Source organism: Macaca mulatta, chromosome 14 (genome assembly GCF_049350105.2).
Source record: "Macaca mulatta isolate MMU2019108-1 chromosome 14, T2T-MMU8v2.0, whole genome shotgun sequence".
Classification (NCBI taxonomy): domain Eukaryota; kingdom Metazoa; phylum Chordata; class Mammalia; order Primates; family Cercopithecidae; genus Macaca; species Macaca mulatta.
In genome coordinates, this window is record NC_133419.1 from 36,819,042 (window position 1) to 36,838,925 (window position 19,884).

General features: G+C 37.4%; 1 protein-coding gene across 2 annotated transcripts in view; it reads right to left on the reverse strand.

Annotated features, from left to right (window-relative positions):
• The window catches only part of METTL15 (methyltransferase like 15), a 442,005-nt gene that overhangs the window by 89,832 nt on the left and 332,289 nt on the right, over nucleotides 1-19,884 (reverse strand). Inside the window, exon 7 of one of the 2 annotated variants that reach the window (XM_077960438.1) lies at nucleotides 14,437-14,502. The exons of the other annotated variant lie outside the window; for it this stretch is intronic. Within the exon in view, the coding sequence (XP_077816564.1) occupies nucleotides 14,468-14,502 (35 nt within the window). The 3' untranslated portion in view covers nucleotides 14,437-14,467. The remainder of the gene's footprint in view (nucleotides 1-14,436; nucleotides 14,503-19,884) is intronic. 2 annotated transcript variants of the gene reach the window in all.

Below are 19,884 nucleotides of genomic sequence, written 5' to 3' on the forward strand. Positions count from 1 at the left end.
CCTCTAGGGAGCAATATAACTCTCAAAACAAATTTAAGCTTGGGGACAAAGATAAAATCACAGGCATGGCTATAAGATCTTTTTTGAAGATCTGTGAAGGAATTCAGGCAAAGTCTAGTAGAGCTTCTCTACTATACAAAAGAGATTAGAATAATAGTAAAGGTGTGACTTTTATCTCATGAAGTAGAATCCAACCATATTCATAGGAATTCAGAATATTTTTAATTCATCTAGATGGGCAACATTTTGCCAGCCTGGAGGAAAAAAGAATTGAGACTCTATAGAGGTGTCTCACACTTGTAGAAAGACCTCTCTGCTCCTAATTTTCTATAGGCAGGAGCAGGAAAATCTTCCAATATTCTTTTCTGAAGTGGGCAAGAAAAGTGGAAGACACATGCCAACAGCCATGGAAAACAATGAACTGAGGAGCATCCCCAGAAAGCAGAATGAATCAAATAACATTTCCCAGCTCCAGAGTAGGGGAAATGGAAATCATCTGCCCAGAAAGAGTTCAGAGTTTCCATGGACCAGTGACTGTTATGTAGTTTCAATTCATCTCCTTTCTAAATGAGAATACTTATATAAGTTATTCTGTCCTCATTTCGCCATTCTATGTAGAGTATGTTTAGAGCAAATTTTTGCCAGCAAATTTTGTTATGTTTTTTGCCAGAACTTAACTTTTTTGATCAAGAGGAGCATGTAATGAACCTAATATAGATCACAATGCCCTGGACTTCAAGTAGGATGCCCCAACTTGAAGAGATTTTGGAAGGTCCTGGGATAGGAGGAATATATTTCACAAGGGGAAGCATGTTAGTAATCATGCTCAGAAGGCAGAATATGGCAGATTGAGCGAATTAGGGGACCCAGGTTTTCATAACTGCTATATCTTTCCCCTTTGGTACTACTGTCACACTCAAACTCTAGGCTTAACCAAGTGACTGTTTGGATGAGTGAGAAAAACTTGAAACCAGCAGAGGCTTGAAAATTTGCTTGTGCATTTCTGCCTTTTGTCTTTGATTCCTGCCGCTACCATGAGAACCTACCAGGCTAGCCTGCTGAAGGGAATGAAAGACACGTAGAAGAGAGCCAAGTTGTTCTAGCTGAACCTATACTAGACTAAACCATCCCCAGTCAACTTGCCAGCTAACTGCAGATGCCCAAGATGGCAAAATGAGCTGAGCCTATCCTAGATCAGCAGAATCTTTCAGCCAGACAGTAGACCCACAAGACATAATGATCACTAAGTTTATGTTACACAGCAAGAGTGAACTGATACAGACAGCATGTGTGATGAAATCTATTTACCATCTCAGTAGTAGAGTTCCTTTTAAAGAAGTTGGAGGCAAATTTGAAGGATATTCCCTCATTAATAGATTCATCTTTTTAGTGATATTCATAAAATCTCAGCTCGATGGACATCTCTAAATTGACAAACAGATAGAAAGAATAGCAGTGAGGTGATACCAATATGAGAATTCAACAAGTCAGTGTCTGAATCATTGAAAACAGCCTTGGTCAGAGATGTGATTATGCCATCTGCCTTAGTCTATTCTCACACGGCTAATAATGACATAACTGAGACTAGGAAATTTATAGAGGAAAGAGCTTTAATTGACTCACAGTTCAGCATGTCTGGGTAGGCCTTAGGAAATTTACAGTCACGGTGGAAGGGGAAAGAAACATGTCCTTCTTCATGTGATGTCAGGAAGGAGAAGAATGAGAGCCAAGTGAAGGGAGAAGCCCCTTATAAAACCATCAGATCTCATGAGAACTAACTCACTATCACAAGAACAGGATGGAAAAAACTGTTCCCATGATTCAATTATCTCCACCTAGTTCCTCCCCACAACATGTGGGGGTTATGGAAACTACAATTCAAAATGAGATTTGGGTGGGGAAACAGTCAAAGCAGATCACCATCATAGACCAGCTCAGCCTCTTAAATGCAGAATGATGCCCAAGGAGACCACCCTTCACTTAGGAAGGAGTCTAGTTTAATTACATTTGATAATTAGATAACACTGCAATTAAAAATTACACGTTAGATGAATGGGGGGATTCTCAGTGGTATTGGAGAAGAAAGGATTGATCTATGAGATGAATCAAGGACAACCCAACTAGTTGTAGGGTCTAGTTGTAGATGGGGAAATGTGAAAAAGGAGGCATCAAAGGTCATCACAACCTAGTCATTAATCTACTTAAAAACCTTCAATAGCTCCATGAAAACTTACGTGATGTCTCTACTAAAGTCTAAGTTCCATGAAGAACCAAATAATTAAAGATAATCGTCATCATCATCACCATCATCAAATCTAACACTTATTGACTGCGTATTCTTATTACATGTCAGGCAGTGTACTAAGAAATTCGCCTTCATTAATTATCTTGTTTACTTTTTACAATATCCTTGGAAAATAGAAACTGATATTATCCCCATTTTACACATGAGAAACTGAAGTCTAGGGAACTTGAAGTGATTTGCTCATGGTCAGGAAACACAACGGAGTCAAAGTTCAAACAGAGGTCGTCCTCTGACTTGAAAACATTCATTCTTAAATATTATCCTATTCTTCCTCTCTTATTGGGATACATGCTAGCTCCCCCGTGTCAACTCAGGTTTGATATGGTATATACGATACATATTTGTTGAGTTAATGAATGAAGAAATGAGAAGAAAATAAATGAATAAAAGGATAAATTGACCACAAACGAGTAAGAGAATAATAGTACTAATGACAGAACCAAAACCAAAACAAAAACAAACAAACAAACAAACAAACAAAAAAAAAACTGAGAGAAGTCCTGCAAGGCGAAGGCAAGGAAACTTTGCATTTTATTATGGCAATAATAGAATGATAGTTCCTCCATGTGTTCAGGAAGAAATTAGCAAGATGACATTTGAAAAAGAAATTAAGTGAACACAGGTTTTTGGCATCTTTGATATAAAGAAAAATAGGTTATTTATATAGATAAGAATGACCTTTGTATATCTAGAAGCAAAAGGCAAAACAAAAAAAAAGGAAGAAAAAAATGTGGAAAAAAAAGGAGGTTACCAAAATGAGCCAGTGCTCTGGGAGTTCGTTGCTAAGAAAGAAGGCTTCACTAGGTTATGGTCAAACAAGGCCAGCTATAAAGCATTCTTCCCAGGGCACACCTGCTTCTATATTACCTCCCCTAATTAACAAGAACAGCTGAGAATTCATTGATTATGTCCGTATGTGTATTACTCACTCTGTCAGACCCTTGATAATGGAATTCATAATTTAATCTTCATGGAAACATTCTGAGTTTGATATTATTATTTCCATTTTACAGATGAAGTTCAGTGAGAGAAAGATCCTTCTGCTAAAAATGGTGGAAAGGTACAAACTTAGATCTGTCTAACACTAAAACTCTTACGCGTTTTTCTATATTGGGCAAACAAAACTGCCAGACCCTGACTGAAAGAGAGCATTCACCCCTCTTGCCTTCAATGGACAATCTCGAAGAAGAAACTTCTTTTTCCTCCAATACATTTTTCCAAGGAGAGAAACAGTAATAAACATTTCCAATCATGTGTACGTAAGTAGACTTAGTTGAATGATTATAGCAATAATTATTGATTCTTTTATTTAATTCCTTAAAAAGAAAGACATATACCTAACTTTGATTGAACTACCATAATATCATGAAGACAATATAAAACAGTTAAAACAGCAGTAAGTTGCCTTTTCTTTTCCAGCTCAGTGTCTTTATTCTTTTCCATCCTCAATAACTATCTATACCATTTTTGTCCATGTCAGACTATAAGGTTTGACTAAGAATTTGGTCAGCCCCATTATAACTCCTTGCGTGGCACACAAAGGTATTCTCCATGAGATGGAGTCCAAGTCACAGAAGGTTTTGCAGTGGAAAGTTGGAGTCTTTTCTTCACCCTTAGTTACATACTCTGGTGTTAATGGAAGGATTCCTCCATTCCTAATAGAATCTGGGAGAGAGTTAAGAATCCTATGATGGGCACCATGTGGAGACACAATTTGCTTGTTGTCCAACTAGCTGTTAGTCTACCTCTTTCCTGGAGTGTGAGTATAGATTTCACCAAACAAAAGCATTATCTTTCCCCTGTCTAATTCCTGTTTACTCTTTAAGGTTTTATAAGCAGGCACTTTTTACCGATATTTCAAGTTACTCCTGACTTTTGATCTTCTTTAATTGTCATCTAAGTATATGCATTATCTCCCCCAAGACATTGCAGTTTCTTGTAAGCAGGGATGCCCTAAACACGAGTTTGGGTGATGGCAAAACAAAATTGAGAAGAGAGACTCAGACTGAGAAACTTATTACACAAAATAGGGTAGGATAAGTAATAGGAGGCTGACCCAGCTATACTCTAAATGTGCCAGCAGAGCTTGGTAACCATGCAGGAAAGAGGTAGCAGCAGTCCAGTCAGGCAGGCAGTGTAACAGGGGGCTAAGAAGTCAGGCAGGGAGAACATGGTGATGAGCCTTCCAGATAAAGGTAATATGAATAGGTGGTCAGCACCAGAGGATAAGAATGGCTCCAGCGGGGCCTGGGTTTTATGAACAGGACGCCAGGTATCACGTTATAGGAAGGGGATCTGCCGGTGACAGATGCAGGCTCCAGAAGCATCAGAGTCCTGGAAAAGAAATAAAGACAGGAGAAAACAAGACAGAAACTCTAGAAGTTATTGAAGCTCAGAAATTTGGAGAAGTTGGACGAGGTCAAGGAGAATATGCCACATCTGCAGTCAGAATGATAGTCTTGAGCCCCTATGCCAGATATAGAGCAAAGTGCCTCCCATGTTAGTGTTAGTACCCAGATTGTCTCAGGGAGCCATTGATGAGGTTTATAGAAATTAAGCCATAGTACCCAGCTTGTCTCAGGGAGCCATTTATGAGGTTTATAGAAATTAAGCCAGTCCCTGAAATGACTGTAGATTACATATTTTTAAATTCCGCCATGGGTTTACATCTAGAGCTCTGCATGTAGAAGACACTTGATTACAATCACATAGAACTAAGTGTATTATATGTGCTAGACACTAGTCTAAGTGCTTGACATGAGTTATCTCATTTAACCACATCCTAGGATTGTATATACAATTATGCGCCAAATAACATTTTGGTCGACAATAGACCATATGTGACAGTGGTCCTAAAAGACCATAACATCATATTTTTACTGTACCTTTTCTATGTCTAGCTATGTGTAGATACACATATACTTACCATTGTGTTATAATTGCTTACAGTATTCAGTACACTAACCTGCTATACAGGTTTATAGCTTAGGAGCAATAGGTTATACTATATAGCCTGAGTATGTAGTAGGCTACACTATCTAGGTTTGTGTAAGTACACTCTATAACGTTTGTACAAAATTACCTAATGACACATTTCTAGAAATGTATCCCTGCCATTAAGCAATTAATTATTGTACTATTATTCTTATTTAATAGAAAGAAAGCCAAGGCCCAAGCAGATGAAATAAATTGCCCAAGAGCTGGAAGCACTGCCCTTGAAAACCAGCACAAGACAAAGATGTCCTCTCTCACCACACCTGAACAACGTAGTATTGGAAGTTCTGGCCAGGGCAATCAGGCAAGAGAAAGAAAGAAAGGTATTTGAATAGGAAGAGAAGAAGTCAAACTATCTTTGTTTGAAGATGACATGATCCCATCTTCTCAGCCCAAAAGCTTCTTAAGCCAATAAGCAACTTCAGCAAAGTCTCAGGATACAAAATCAGCATGCGAAAATGGCTAGCATTCCTATACACCAACAAGAGGCAAACTGAGAGCCAAATCATGAATGAACTCCTGTTCACAATTGTCACAAAAAGAATATAATACCTAGGAATACAGTTAACAAGGAAAGTGAAGGACCTCTTCAAGAGGAACTACAAACCACTGCTCAAAGAAGTCAGAGAGGACACGAACAAATGGAAAAAATTCCATGCTCATGGATAAGAAGAATCAATATCGTGACAATGGCCATATTGCCAAAAGTAATTTGTAGATTCAATGCTATTCTCCTTAAACTACCATTGACATTCTTCACAGAATTAGAAAAAACTATTTTAATATTCATATAGAACCAAAAAAAAAAAAAAAAAAAGCCCACAGAGCCAAGACAATCCTAAGCAAAAGGAACAAAGCTGGAGGCATCACACTATCTGATTTCAAACTATACTACAAGGCTACAGTAATCAAAACAGCACGGTACTGGTTCAAGAATAGATACATAGACCAACGGAACAGAATAGAGAACCCAGAAATAAGACCGCACACCTACAACCATCTGATTCTGACAACCTGACAAAAACAAACAATGAGGAAATAATTCTCTATTTAATAAATGGTGCAGGGAGAACTGGCTGGCCACAATATTCAACATTCTTAAAGAAAAGAATTTTAAACCCAGAATTTCTTATCCAGCCAAACCAAGTTTCATAAGTGAAGGAGAAATAAAATCCTTTACAGATAAGCAAATGCTTAGAGATTTTGTCACCACTAGGCCTGCCTTACAAGAGACCCTGAAGGAAGCACTAAACATGGAAAGGAATATCCGGTACCAGCCATTGCAAAAACATGCCAAAATGTAAAGACCATCGAGGCTAGGAAGAAACTGCATCAACTAATGAGCAAAATAAACAGTTAATATCATAATGACAGGATCAAGTTCACACATAACAATATTAACCTTAAATGTAAATGGACTAAATGCTCCAATTAAAAGACACAGACTGGCAAACTGGATAAAGAGTCAAGATCCATCAGTCTGCTGTATTCAGGAGACCCATCTCACATGCAGAGACATACATAGGCTCAAAATAAAGGGTTGGGGGAAGATTTACCAAGCAAATGGAGAACAAAAAAAAGCAGGGGTTGCAATACTAGTCTCTGATAAAACAGACTTTAAACCATCAAAGATCAAAAGAGACAAAGAAGGCCATTACATAATGGTAAAGGGATCAAATCAACAGGAAGAGCTAACTATCCTAAATATATATGCACCAAATACAGGAGCACCCAGATTCATAAAGCAAGTCCTTAGAGACCTACAAAGAGACTTAGACTCCCATACAATAATAATGGGAGACTTCAACACTCCACTGTTAACATCAGACAGATCAATGAGACAGAAAGTTAACAAGGATATCCAGGAATTGAACTCATCTCTGCAGCAAGCAGACCTAATAGACATCTATAGAACTCTCCACCCCAAATCAACAGTATATACATTCTTCTCAGCACCACATCACACTTATTCCAAAATTGACCACATAATTGGAAGTAAAGCACTCCTCAGCAAATGTACAAGAACAGAAATTATAACAAACTGTCTCTCAGACCACAGTGCAATCAAACTAGAACTCAGGACTAAGAAACTCAATCAAATCCACTCAACTACATGGAAACTGAACAACCTGCTCCTGAATGACTACTGGGTACATAACGAAATGAAGGCAGAAATAAAGATGTTCTTTGAAACCAATGAGAACAAAGATACAACATAACAGAATCTCTGGGACACATTTAAAGCAGTGTGTAGAGGGAAATTTATAGCACTAAATGCCCACAAGAGAAAGCAGGAAAGATCTAAAATTGACACTCTAACATCACAACTAAAAGAACTAGAGAAGCAAGAGCAAACACATTCGAAAGCTAGCAGAAGGCAAGAAATAACTAAGATCAGAGCAGAACTGAAGGAGATAGAGACACAAAAAACCCTCCAAAAAATCAATGAATCCAGGAGTTGGTTTTTTGAAAAGATCAACAAAATTGACAGACCGCTAGCAAGACTAATAAAGAAGAAAAGAGAGAAGAATCAAATTGACGCAATAAAAAATGATAAAGGGGATATCACCACCGACCCCACAGAAATACAAACTACCATCAGAGAATACTATAAACACCTCTACGCAAATAAACTGGAAAATCTAGAAGAAATGGATAATTTCCTGGACACTTACACTCTTCCAAGACTAAACCAGGAAGAAGTGGAATCCCTGAATAGAACAATAGCAGGCTCTGAAATTGAGGCAATAATTAATAGCCTACCAACCAAAAAAAGTCCAGGACCAGATGGATTCACAGCTGAATTCTACCAGAGGTACAAGGAGGAGCTGGTACCATTCCTTCTGAAACTATTCCAATCAATAGAAAAAGAGGGAATCCCCCGTAACTCATTTTATGAGGCCAACATCATCCTGATACCAAAGCCTGGCAGAGACACAACAAAAAAAGAGAATTTTAGACCAATATCCCTGATGAACATCGATGCAAATATCCTCAATAAAATACTGGCAAACCGGATTCAGCAACACATCAAAAAGCATATCCACCATGATCAAGTGGGCTTCATCCCTGGGATGCAAGGCTGGTTCAACATTCGCAAATCAATAAACATAATCCAGCATATAAACAGAATCAAAGACAAGAACCATATGATTATCTCAATAGATGCAGAAAAGGCTTTTGACAAAATTCAACAGCCCTTCATGCTAAAAACGCTCAATAAATTCGGTATTGATGGAACGTACCTCAAAATAATAAGAGCTATTTATGATAAACCCACAGCCAATATCATACTGAATGGGCAAAAACTGGAAAAATTCCCTTTGAAAACTGGCACAAGACAGGGATGCCCTCTCTCACCACTCCTATTCAACATAGTGTTGGAAGTTCTGGCTAGGGCAATCAGGCAAGAGAAAGAAATCAAGGGTATTCAGTTAGGGAAAGAAGAAGTCAAATTGTCCCTGTTTGCAGATGACATGATTGTATATTTAGAAAACCCCATTGTCTCAGCCCATAATCTCCTTAAGCTGATAAGCAACTTCAGCAAAGTCTCAGGATACAAAATTAATGTGCAAAAATCACAAGCATTCTTATACACCAGTAACAGACAAACAGAGAGCCAAATCATGAATGAACTTCCATTCACAATTGCTTCAAAGAGAATAAAATACCTAGGAATCCAACTTACAAGGGATGTAAAGGACCTCTTCAAGGAGAACTACAAACCACTGCTCAGTGAAATCAAAGAGGACACAAACAAATGGAAGAACATACCATGCTCATGGATAGGAAGAATCAATATCATGAAAATGGCCATACTGCCCAAAGTAATTTATAGATTCAATGCCATCCCCATCAAGCTACCAATGAGTTTCTTCACAGAATTAGAAAAAACTGCTTTAAAGTTCATATGGAACCAAAAAAGAGCCCGCATCTCCAAGACAATCCTAAGTCAAAAGAACAAAGCTGGAGGCATCACGCTACCTGACTTCACACTATACTACAAGGCTACAGTAACCAAAACAGCATGGTACTGGTACCAAAACAGAGATATAGACCAATGGAACAGAACAGAGTCCTCAGAAATAAGACCACACATCTACAGCCATCTGGTCTTTGACAAACCTGAGAGAAACAAGAAATGGGGAAAGGATTCCCTATTTAATAAATGGTGCTGGGAAAATTGGCTAGCCATAAGTAGAAAGCTGAAACTGGATCCTTTCCTTACTCCTTATATGAAAATTAATTCAAGATGGATTAGAGACTTAAATGTTAGACCTAATACCATAAAAATCCTAGAGGAAAACCTAGGTAGTACCATTCAGGACATAGGCATGGGCAAAGACTTCATGTCTAAAACACCAAAAGCAATGGCAGCAAAAGCCAAAATTGACAAATGGGATCTCATTAAACTAAAGAGCTTCTGCACAGCAAAAGAAACTACCATCAGAGTGAACAGGCAACCTACAGAATGGGAGAAAATTTTTGCAATCTACTCATCTGACAAAGGGCTAATATCCAGAACCTACAAAGAACTCAAACAAATTTACAAGAAAAAAACAAACAACCCCATCAAAAAGTGGGCAAAGGACATGAACAGACATTTCTCAAAAGAAGACATTCATACAGCCAACAGACACATGAAAAAATGCTCATCATCACTGGCCATCAGAGAAATGCAAATCAAAACCACAATGAGATACCATCTCACACCAGTTAGAATGGCGATCATTAAAAAGTCAGGAAACAACAGGTGCTGGAGAGGATGTGGAGAAATAGGAACACTTTTACACTGTTGGTGGGATTGTAAACTAGTTCAACCATTATGGAAAACAGTATGGCGATTCCTCAAGGATCTAGAACTAGATGTACCATATGACCCAGCCATCCCATTACTGGGTATATACCCAAAGGATTATAAATTATGCTGCTATAAAGACACATGCACACGTATGTTTATTGCAGCACTATTCACAATAGCAAAGACTTGGAATCAACCCAAATGTCCATCAGTGACAGATTGGATTAAGAAAATGTGGCACATATACACCATGGAATACTATGCAGCCATCAAAAAGGATGAGTTTGTGTCCTTTGTAGGGACATGGATGCAGCTGGAAACCATCATTCTTAGCAAACTATCACAAGAACAGAAAACCAAACACCACATGTTCTCACTCATAGGTGGGAACTGAACAATGAGATCACTTGGACTCAGGAAGGGGAACATCACACACCGGGGCCTATCATGGGGAGGGGGGAGGGGGGAGGGATTGCATTGGGAGTTATACCTGATGTAAATGACGAGTTGATGGGTGCAGCACACCAACATGGCACAAGTATACATATGTAACAAACCTGCACATTATGCACATGTACCCTACAACTTAAAGTATAATAATAATAAATAAATTTTAAAAAAATAAAATAAAATAAAATAAAAAAGAAAAAAAAAAGAAAAAAACAAACAACCCCATCAAAAAGTGGGCAAAGGATATGACCAGACATTTCTCAAAAGAAGACATTCATACAGCCAACAGACACATGAAAAAATGCTCATCATCACTGGCCATCAGAGAAATGCAAATCAAAACCACAATGAGATACCATCTCACACCAGTTAGAATGGCGATCATTAAAAAGTCAGGAAACAACAGGTGCTGGAGAGGATGTGGAGAAATAGGAACACTTTTACACTGTTGGTGGGATTGTAAATTAGTTCAACCATTCTGGAAAACAGTATGGCGATTCCTCAAGGATCTAGAACTAGAAGTACCATATGACCCAGCCATCCCATTACTGGGTATATACTCAAAGGATTATAAATCATGTTGCTATAAAGACACATGCACACGTATGTTTATTGCAGCACTATTCACAATAGCAAAGACTTGGAATCAACCCAAATATCCATCAGTGACAGACTGGATGAAGAAAATGTGGCACATATACACCATGGAATACTTGCAGCCATAAAAACGATGAGTTTGTGTCCTTTGTAGGGACATGGATGCAGCTGGAAACCATCATTCTTAGCAAACTATCACAAGAACAGAAAACCAAACACCACATGTTCTCACTCATAGGTGGGAAATGAACAATGAGATCACTTGGACTCGGGAAGGGGAACATCACACACCAGGGCCTATCACGGGGAGGGGGGAGGGATTGCATTGGGAGTTATACCTGATGTAAATGACGAGTTGATGGGTGCTGACGAGTTGATGGGTGCAGCACACCAACATAGCACAAGTATACATATGTAACAAACCTGCACGTTATGCACATGTACCCTAGAACTTAAAGTATAAAAAAAAAAAAAAAAAAAAAAAGAACTGGCTGGCCACATGAAGAAAATTGAAATTGGACTACTTCCTTATACCACATACAAAAATCAACTCAAGATGGATTAAAGACTTAAACATAAAACTGGAAACTATAAAAGCTGTGGAAGAAAATCTAGGCAATACCATTCAGGACATCGGCATGGGCAAAGACTTCATGACGAAAACATCAAAAGCAATTTCAATAAAAGCAAAAATTGACAAATGGGATCTAATTACAGAACTTCTTCACAGCAAAAAAAAACCTATCATCAGAGTGAACTGTCAACCTACAGAATGGGAAAAAAAATTTTGCAATCTATCCATCTGACAAAGGTCTAATATCCAGCATCTACAAGGAAAAAAAAATAAATAATGCCATTAAAAAGTGGGCAAAGGACACGAACAGACACTTCTCAAAAGAGGACATACATGCACCAAATAAACATACGAAAAAAAGCTCAAAAGCACTGATCATTAGAGAAATGCAAATCAAAACCACAATGAAATACCATTTCATGCCAGTCAGAATGGCTATTACTACTAAGTCAAAAGCAAAACAAAACAAAACAAAACAAAACAAAAAAAACAGATGCTGCAAGGTGACAGAGAAAAAATAATGCTTTTGCACTTTTGGTGGGAATGCAAATTAGTTCAACCAATTTGGAAGACAGTGTGGCGATTCCTCAAAGACAGAGAGGCAGAAATACCATTGGACCCAGCACTCTCATTACTGGGTATACACTGAAAGAAATATAAATCATTCTATTATAGAGATACATGCAGCAATATTCACAATAGCAAAAAGATGGAATCAAACTAAACACCCATCAGTGATAGACTGGATAAAGAAAATGTGGTACATATACACCGTGGAATACTATGTAACCATAAGAAGGAATGAGACCATGTCCTTCGAAGGGACATGGATGGAGCTGGAAGCCATTAACCTCAGCAAACTAACACAGGACAGAAAATCAAATACCGCATGTTCTCACTTATAAGTGGGAGCTGAACTATGAGAACACACGGAAATGTGAGGGGGAATAACACACACTGGGGGCCTGTCAGAGTGTGGGTGGGGAGGAGATAGAGCATTAGGAAGAATAGCTAATGCTGGGCTGAATATCTAGGTGATGGAATGAACTGTGCAGAAAACCACCATGGCACACAATCTATGTAACAAATCTGCACATCCTGCGCATGTACCCCTGAACTTAAAATTAAAAATAAATGAATAAATTGCCCAAAGTAATGCATTGTGCAAATAGTGAAGCTGGAATACAGATTCAAACAGCTTGTCAACAAAACCCAGTCTTAAAGCTGTATTGCCAATCTTGGTCGTACAATTTTATACAAAAAAAATTTGCTGAAGTCTTATGTGGCAGACTCTGTGCTAGCTATTAGTGTCTCAACAACAAAATATATATATAGGTAACATCTATGCCTGTAAGGAGCTTAAAGTATAATGCATATACGATGCATTAAAGGTAGAAATACTTACTACAGCACTCGGATAGGAGGCTAGAGGGTGCTATGAGAGCACTTAGCACAGGAACCGAATACTCCCCAAAGGTGAGGCCGCTTAGGTGAAGTGATGAATGATTAGAGGTCATAAAAGCAAAGGATGGAGAGGAAGGGGAAAGAACAACTTGTTCAAAGCTCCAAAGGCAAAAAGGAGTATAATTCTTTCAAGTTACTGAAGGTCACTCTGCATGACAGAAGTTAAGAGTATATAAAACGATAAGAGAAATCAAACAAGAGATGTCACTAGAGAAGTGGACAGAGGCCCGATTATGATTATGCAGGGCCAAGGAGGTGACATTCAGGAGTCTGGACTTCACGTTGAGGGAAAAACTAGGAAAGGATTTAAAGAAGGCAGTAATGTGACCAGATGTGTATTTTGGAAAAATTACTTTGACTTCTGTGTGGAAAGAATGAATAGATGGATGAGTGAATAGATGGAGGGATGGACTGATGGACAGAAAACCAATTCTTGTTCTTCCTACTTCATGAAACAGATTTAAGTAGGTTTCATTGTTCCTACAGCCCATCTGCCTCTCAGTCTTCTGATAGAAACTAGAGCCCAGAAGATATCACCAGAGGCCAAGTCTACCAGCAGGAAAATGATCTTATAAAAAAAGAATGGTTTTCACTTAACGGTGGGTTATTTCCATGCTCTGTATGGACTCTTATGCTCCCATCCCAGCAAGAAACTTGCTATAGTTCCAACAAGTCTTCTACAACCAACCACTGCTATTGCAGTAACTGTAAACATATGTTTTCTGCTTTTCCCACATGTACCACAACCTGTACCACAGGTTGAAGCTCAATGCAGAGAACAAAGGGCACAGAGGAAGTCTGGAATGTCTGGTGTCATACCAGCCATGCAAAAGGTCTTGGCCTTATGTGATAAATCATACCTTCCACATCTGTTGGTGGGAGAATTGAAAGAGGGCACATCTCTTCTGTGTGTGGCCTAATGGTTCTCTTCCAACACTAAACAAGTCCATTTAAAGCACAGGCTGGCAGGGGTCACCTTCACCATGACACATGTTTTAACAATCCAGGTGCTCATAGAACATAAAAGTTCTGTAACTGTAAAGAACCAAACAGCTTTGAAGAGCCTATGCTAATGCTTTTCTGAAGGGATTATGTGTAGACAACTCTAATTGTTGCATTGAACCTATGCCCCTCTTTGCTTCCCTCCTACCTGTCTTTCTCATATGTACATGCCTTCTCTACCCTTTTACCTCAGGTTGTCCTCCACGCAGAAAACTAAGTGGGAGAGAGGGGCCTATAATACTGACTCACCTTAAGCACCAGCAGACAAAGCAAAAGGTGATTATTTTAGATCTCTTTCACAAGAAAATGTGCAGCCTAGAAACAGAAAGGGCAAAAGATCAGAAAAAAGAAAACAAGAAACATGCTAGACATTTTTACTTTTCTATAAGATGAAGTTAAGACATTTTTACTTATTAGCAAGACTAGTTTAAGAAAATTCTTCAGTCATTACGTCTATAAAAATGATGCAATATTAACATCATACCAAAATGACAGATGCAGATATCAGTAGGGAGAACATATTAAACAGTATAAAGGGCTCTAAAAATGCAAAGCATTATGGCTAGGTTTTATGGGGGTTTTTTTTGTTTATTTCTTTGGGTTTTCATAAAAAATATTTTATGAGTACATAGTAGGAGTATATGTTTATGGGGTATATGGGATATTTTGATATAAGCATGCATTGTGTAATAATCACATCAGGGTACATGAAGTATCAATCACCTCGCACATTTATCTTTTGTGTTACAAGCAATCCAATTACACTTTTAGTTATATTAAAATGTACAGTTAAATTACTGACTACAGTCATCCTGTTGTGCTATCAAATACTAGATCTTACTCATTCTTTCTAACTATTTTTTTGGCCTCTTTATCCCCACTACTCTCCATTCCCCTGGTACCCTTCCCAGCCTTTGGTAACCATCCTTCTACTCTCTATCTCCATGAGTTCAACTGTTTTAATTCTTAGGTCCCCAAAATAAGTGAGAACATGTGAAGTTTGTCTTTCTGTTCTGGGTTTATATCACTTAACATAATAACCTCCAGTTTTATACATGTTGTTGCAAATGACAGGGTCTCATTAGTTTTTATGGTTGAATAATACTCCATTGTGTAAATATACTGTATTTTCTTTGTTCATTTGTCTGTTGATGGACACTTAGGTTGTTTCCAAATCTTGGCTATTGTGAGTAGTGCTGCAGTAACCTTGGGATGCAGGTATCTCTTCATTCAATACATTGATTTTCTTTGTCTTGGGGGGCGGGTATCTACCTAGCAGTGGGATTGATGGATCATATGATAGCTCTGTTTTTAGTTCTTTGAGGAACTTCCAAAATGATCTCCATAGTGGTTGTACTAATTCACATTTCAACAACAGTGTATGAGGGTTCTCTTTTCTCTTCATCCTTGAAAGCATTTGTTATTGATTGTGTTTTGGATAAAAGTTATTTTAACTGAGATGAATTGAGATGTCATTATCATTTTGATTTGCGTTTCTCTGATAAGTGATGCTGAACATTTTTATATGCCTCTTTGCCATTTATACGTCTTCTTTTAAGAAATGTCTATTCATATCTTCTGCTCATTTTAAAAATTGGATTATTGTTTTTTTCCTATAGAGTTTGCTTGAGCTCCTTATATACTCCATTTATTAACCCCTTATTAGATGGGTAGTTGCAAACATTTTCTCCCATTCTGTGGGCTGTTTTCTTTACTTGGTTGATTGTTTCCTTTGCTATGAAGAAACATTTTAGCTTGATATGATCCCATTTTCCGTTTTTGCTTTGGTTGCCTGTGCTGGTGGGATATTACTCAAGAAATTCTCACCTAGTGAATGTTCCGAAGAGTTTCTCCAATATTTTCTATTAGCAGTTTCATAGCTTGTGGTCTTAGATTTAAGTTTTTAATCCATTTTGATTTTATTTTTGTGTATGGCAAGGGATAGAGGTTTAATTTGATTCTTCTGCATATAAATATCCAGTTTTCACAGCATCGTGTATCACACAGACTGTCCTTTTCCCAATGTTTGTTCTTGGCACCTTTGTGGAAAATGAGTTCACTGTAGATGTATGTATGGCTTTGTTTCTGAGTTCTCTATTCTGTTAATTTCATTGGTCTATGTGTCTGTGTTTATGCCAGTACCATGCTCTTTTTGTTACTATAGCTCTGTAGTGTAATTTGAAGTGAAGCAACATAACCCCCCCAGTATTGTTCTTTTTGCTCAGGATAATTTTGAATATCTGGGTCTTTTGTAGTTCCACATAAATTTTAGAATTTTTTTTTTCTATTTCTGTGAAGAATGTCATTGATATTTTGATAGAGATTGTAGTAAATCTATATATTGCTTTGGGTAGTATGGATATTTTAATATTAATTCTTCCAAACCATAAACATGTAATACCTTCCATTTTTTGTATCCCCTTCCACTTCTTTTATCAATGTTTTACAGTTTTCATTGTAGAAATATTTCACTTCTTTTGTTAAATGAATTCCTAGTTATTTAATTTTATACACAGCTATTGTAAATGGAATTACTTTCCTGATTTCTTTTCAGATTGTTTGTTGTTGGCATATAAAAATGCTACTGATTTTTGTATGCTGATTTTGTATCCTGCAACTTTACTGAATGTGTTTATTAGTAATAGTAGTTTTTTGGTTGGGTCTATAGGGTATTCCAAATATAAGATCATATCATAAGCAAAAAAGGATAACTGTACTTCTTCCTTTCCAATTTGGATGCCTTTATTTATTTCTCTTGTCTGATTGGCCTAGCTAGGACTTTCAGTACCATGTTGAATAATAGTATTGAAAGTGGGCATCCTTGTCATGTTCAACATCTTAAAGGAAAGGGTTTCTGTTTTTTTCCCATTTGTTATGATACTAGTTGTGAGTCTGTCACATATGGTTTTTATTATGTCTATGCCATTTTTTTAGGGTTTTATCATGAAGATGTGGAATTTTTTAAAATGCTTTGTCAGCATCAATTGAAATGATCATATGGTTTTCATCCTCCATTCTGTTGATATGCCGTATGACACTGATACATTTGCATATGTTGAATGATTTTTGCATCCCTGGGATAAATCCCACTTGGTCATAATGAATGATCTTTTTAATGTGTTGCTGAATTCAGTTTGCTTGTATATTGTTGATGATTTTTGTATTAATATGCATCAGAGATATTGACCTGTAGTTTTCTTTTTTTGGTGTCTCTTTGGTTTTGGTAGCAGGGTAATACTGGCCTCACAGAATGAATTTGGAAGTACTACTTCCACCTCTATTTTTCATAATAGTTTGAATAGGATTGGTATTGGTTCTTTAAATGTTCAGTAAAATTCAACAGTGAAGCCACCAAGACCAAGGGTTTTTTCTGCTGGGAGATGTTTTTTATTATGGTCTTGATCTTATTACTTGCTATTGCTCTGTTCCGGTGTTGAATTTCTTCACGGTTCAATCTTGGTAGGCTGTGTGTACCTAGAAATTTCTTTATTTCTTCTAGGTTTTCCAATTTATTCACATACAGTTGCTCAAGTAGTCTCTAATTTGACCACTAATTTGAGTTTCTGCAGTATAGGTTGAATGTCTCCTTTTTCATCTCTAATTTTTTTGGGGTCGTCTCTCTTTGTTTCTTAGCTAATCTGGCTAAAAGATTGTCAATTTTGTTAATCTTTTTCAAAAAACCCAACTTTTAGTTTCTTTTATCTTTTCTATTGTTTTTCATTTCAATTTAATTTATTTCTGCTCTGATCTTTGTTATTTCTTCTACTAACTTTGGATTTGGTTTGCTCTTGCTTTTCTAGTTCTTTAGGATGCATTGCTGTGTTGTGTATTTGAAGTTTTTCTTCTTTTTTGATATAGGCACTTACAGCTATAAACTTCACTGTTAGTACTGCTTTTGCTATATCCCATAGCTCTCGGAATGTTGTGTTTCCATTACAATTTGTTTCAAAAAATTTTTCAGTTTTCTTATTAATCTCTTCATTGATCTACTGGTTATTCAGGAGTACATCATTTAATGTCCATTTATTTGTATAATTTCCAAAAGTCATCAATATTGATTTCTAGTTTTATTTCATTGTGGTCAGAGAAGATGAGAAGATACTTAATATTATTTTAATATTGTTGAATGTTTTAAGACTTGTTTTGTGGACTAACATATGGTCCATCCTTGAGAATGTTCCATTTGTTAAGGGAAAGAATGTGTATTCTGTAGTCATTGGATAAAATATTCTGTAATTAACTATTAGATCATTTGATCTACAGTGCAGATTAAGTCCAATGTTGCTTTGTTGATTTTCTGTTTGCAAGATCTGTCCAGTGCTGAAAGTAGGGTGATGAATTGTGTAGTTATTACTGTATTGGGTAATCTCTCTCTTTAGCTCTAATGGTACTTGTTTTATATATCTGGGTGTTCCAGTGTTGGTGTGTATATATTTTCACTTTCTTGTACTTGAATATTGATATATTTCTCTAGGTTTGGAAAGGTCTCTGTTAGCATCTCTTTAAATAAACTTTCTACCTTTGTCTCTTTCTCTATCTTTTCTTTAAGGCCAATAACTCTTAGATTTATCCATTTTAGGCTATATTTTCTAGATCTTGTAGACGGGCTTCATTCTCTTTTATTCTTTTTTCCTTGTCTCTTCTGTGTATTTTTGAATAGCCTGTCTTCATGCTCACTAATTCTCTCTTCTGTTTGATCAATTCTATTAAGAGACTTTGATACATTCTTCAGTATGCCAATTGCATTTTAAATTCCAGAATTTCTGCTTGATTCCTTTTAATTATTTCAATTTATTTGTTAAATTTGTCTGATAATATTCTGAATTCCTTCTCTGTGTTATCTGGGGTTTCTTTGAGTTTCCTCAACATAGTGATTTTGAATTCTCTGTCTGAAAGTTCACATATGTCTATCTCTCCAGGATTGGCCTCTCACACTTTACTTAGTTCATTTGGTGAGGTCATGTTTTCCTGGATGATAATGATGCTTGTGGATGTTTGTTAGTATCTGGGCATTGAAGAGTTGTATATTTATGGTAGTCTTTATAGTCTGGACTTGTTTGTATCCATCCTTCTTGGGAAGGCTTTCCAGGTATTCAAAGGGACTTGGGTGTTGTGATCTATGTTTTTCGTAACTGCAGCCATATCTGTTTTAGGGGGCACCCTACACTCAGTAGCACTGTGGTTCTTGTAGACTTGTAGAGGTACCTCCTTGGTGGTCTTGGACAAAATCTGTAAGAATTTTATAGGTTACCAGGCAGAGACTCTTGTTCTCTTCCCTTACTTTTTCCCAAACAGTCTCTCTCTTTCTTTCTGTGCTGAGCTGCCTGGAGCTGGGGGAGAGGTCACACAGGTGACCACTCCTGTGATCACCACCACTGGGACTGCACTGGGTCAGACCTGAAACTGGCATAGCGCTGGGTACTGCCCAAAGCTTGCTGTAATCACTCAAGGCTCTAGGGCTCTACAATCAACAGGTGATGAAGCCAGCCAGTCTTGTGTCCTACCCTTCAGGGCAATTGTCTCTCCTCTGGCCCAGGGTATGTCCAGAAATGTGATCCAAGAGCCAAGACCTGGAATTTGTGACCCCAAGAGCCCACCTGGTACTCTACCCCACTAAGACCAAGCTGGTAGCTAAGCTGCAACACAAAGTCTTCTTTAGTCTCCCTTCTTCTTTTGTCAATCTGAAGCAGTCTCTTC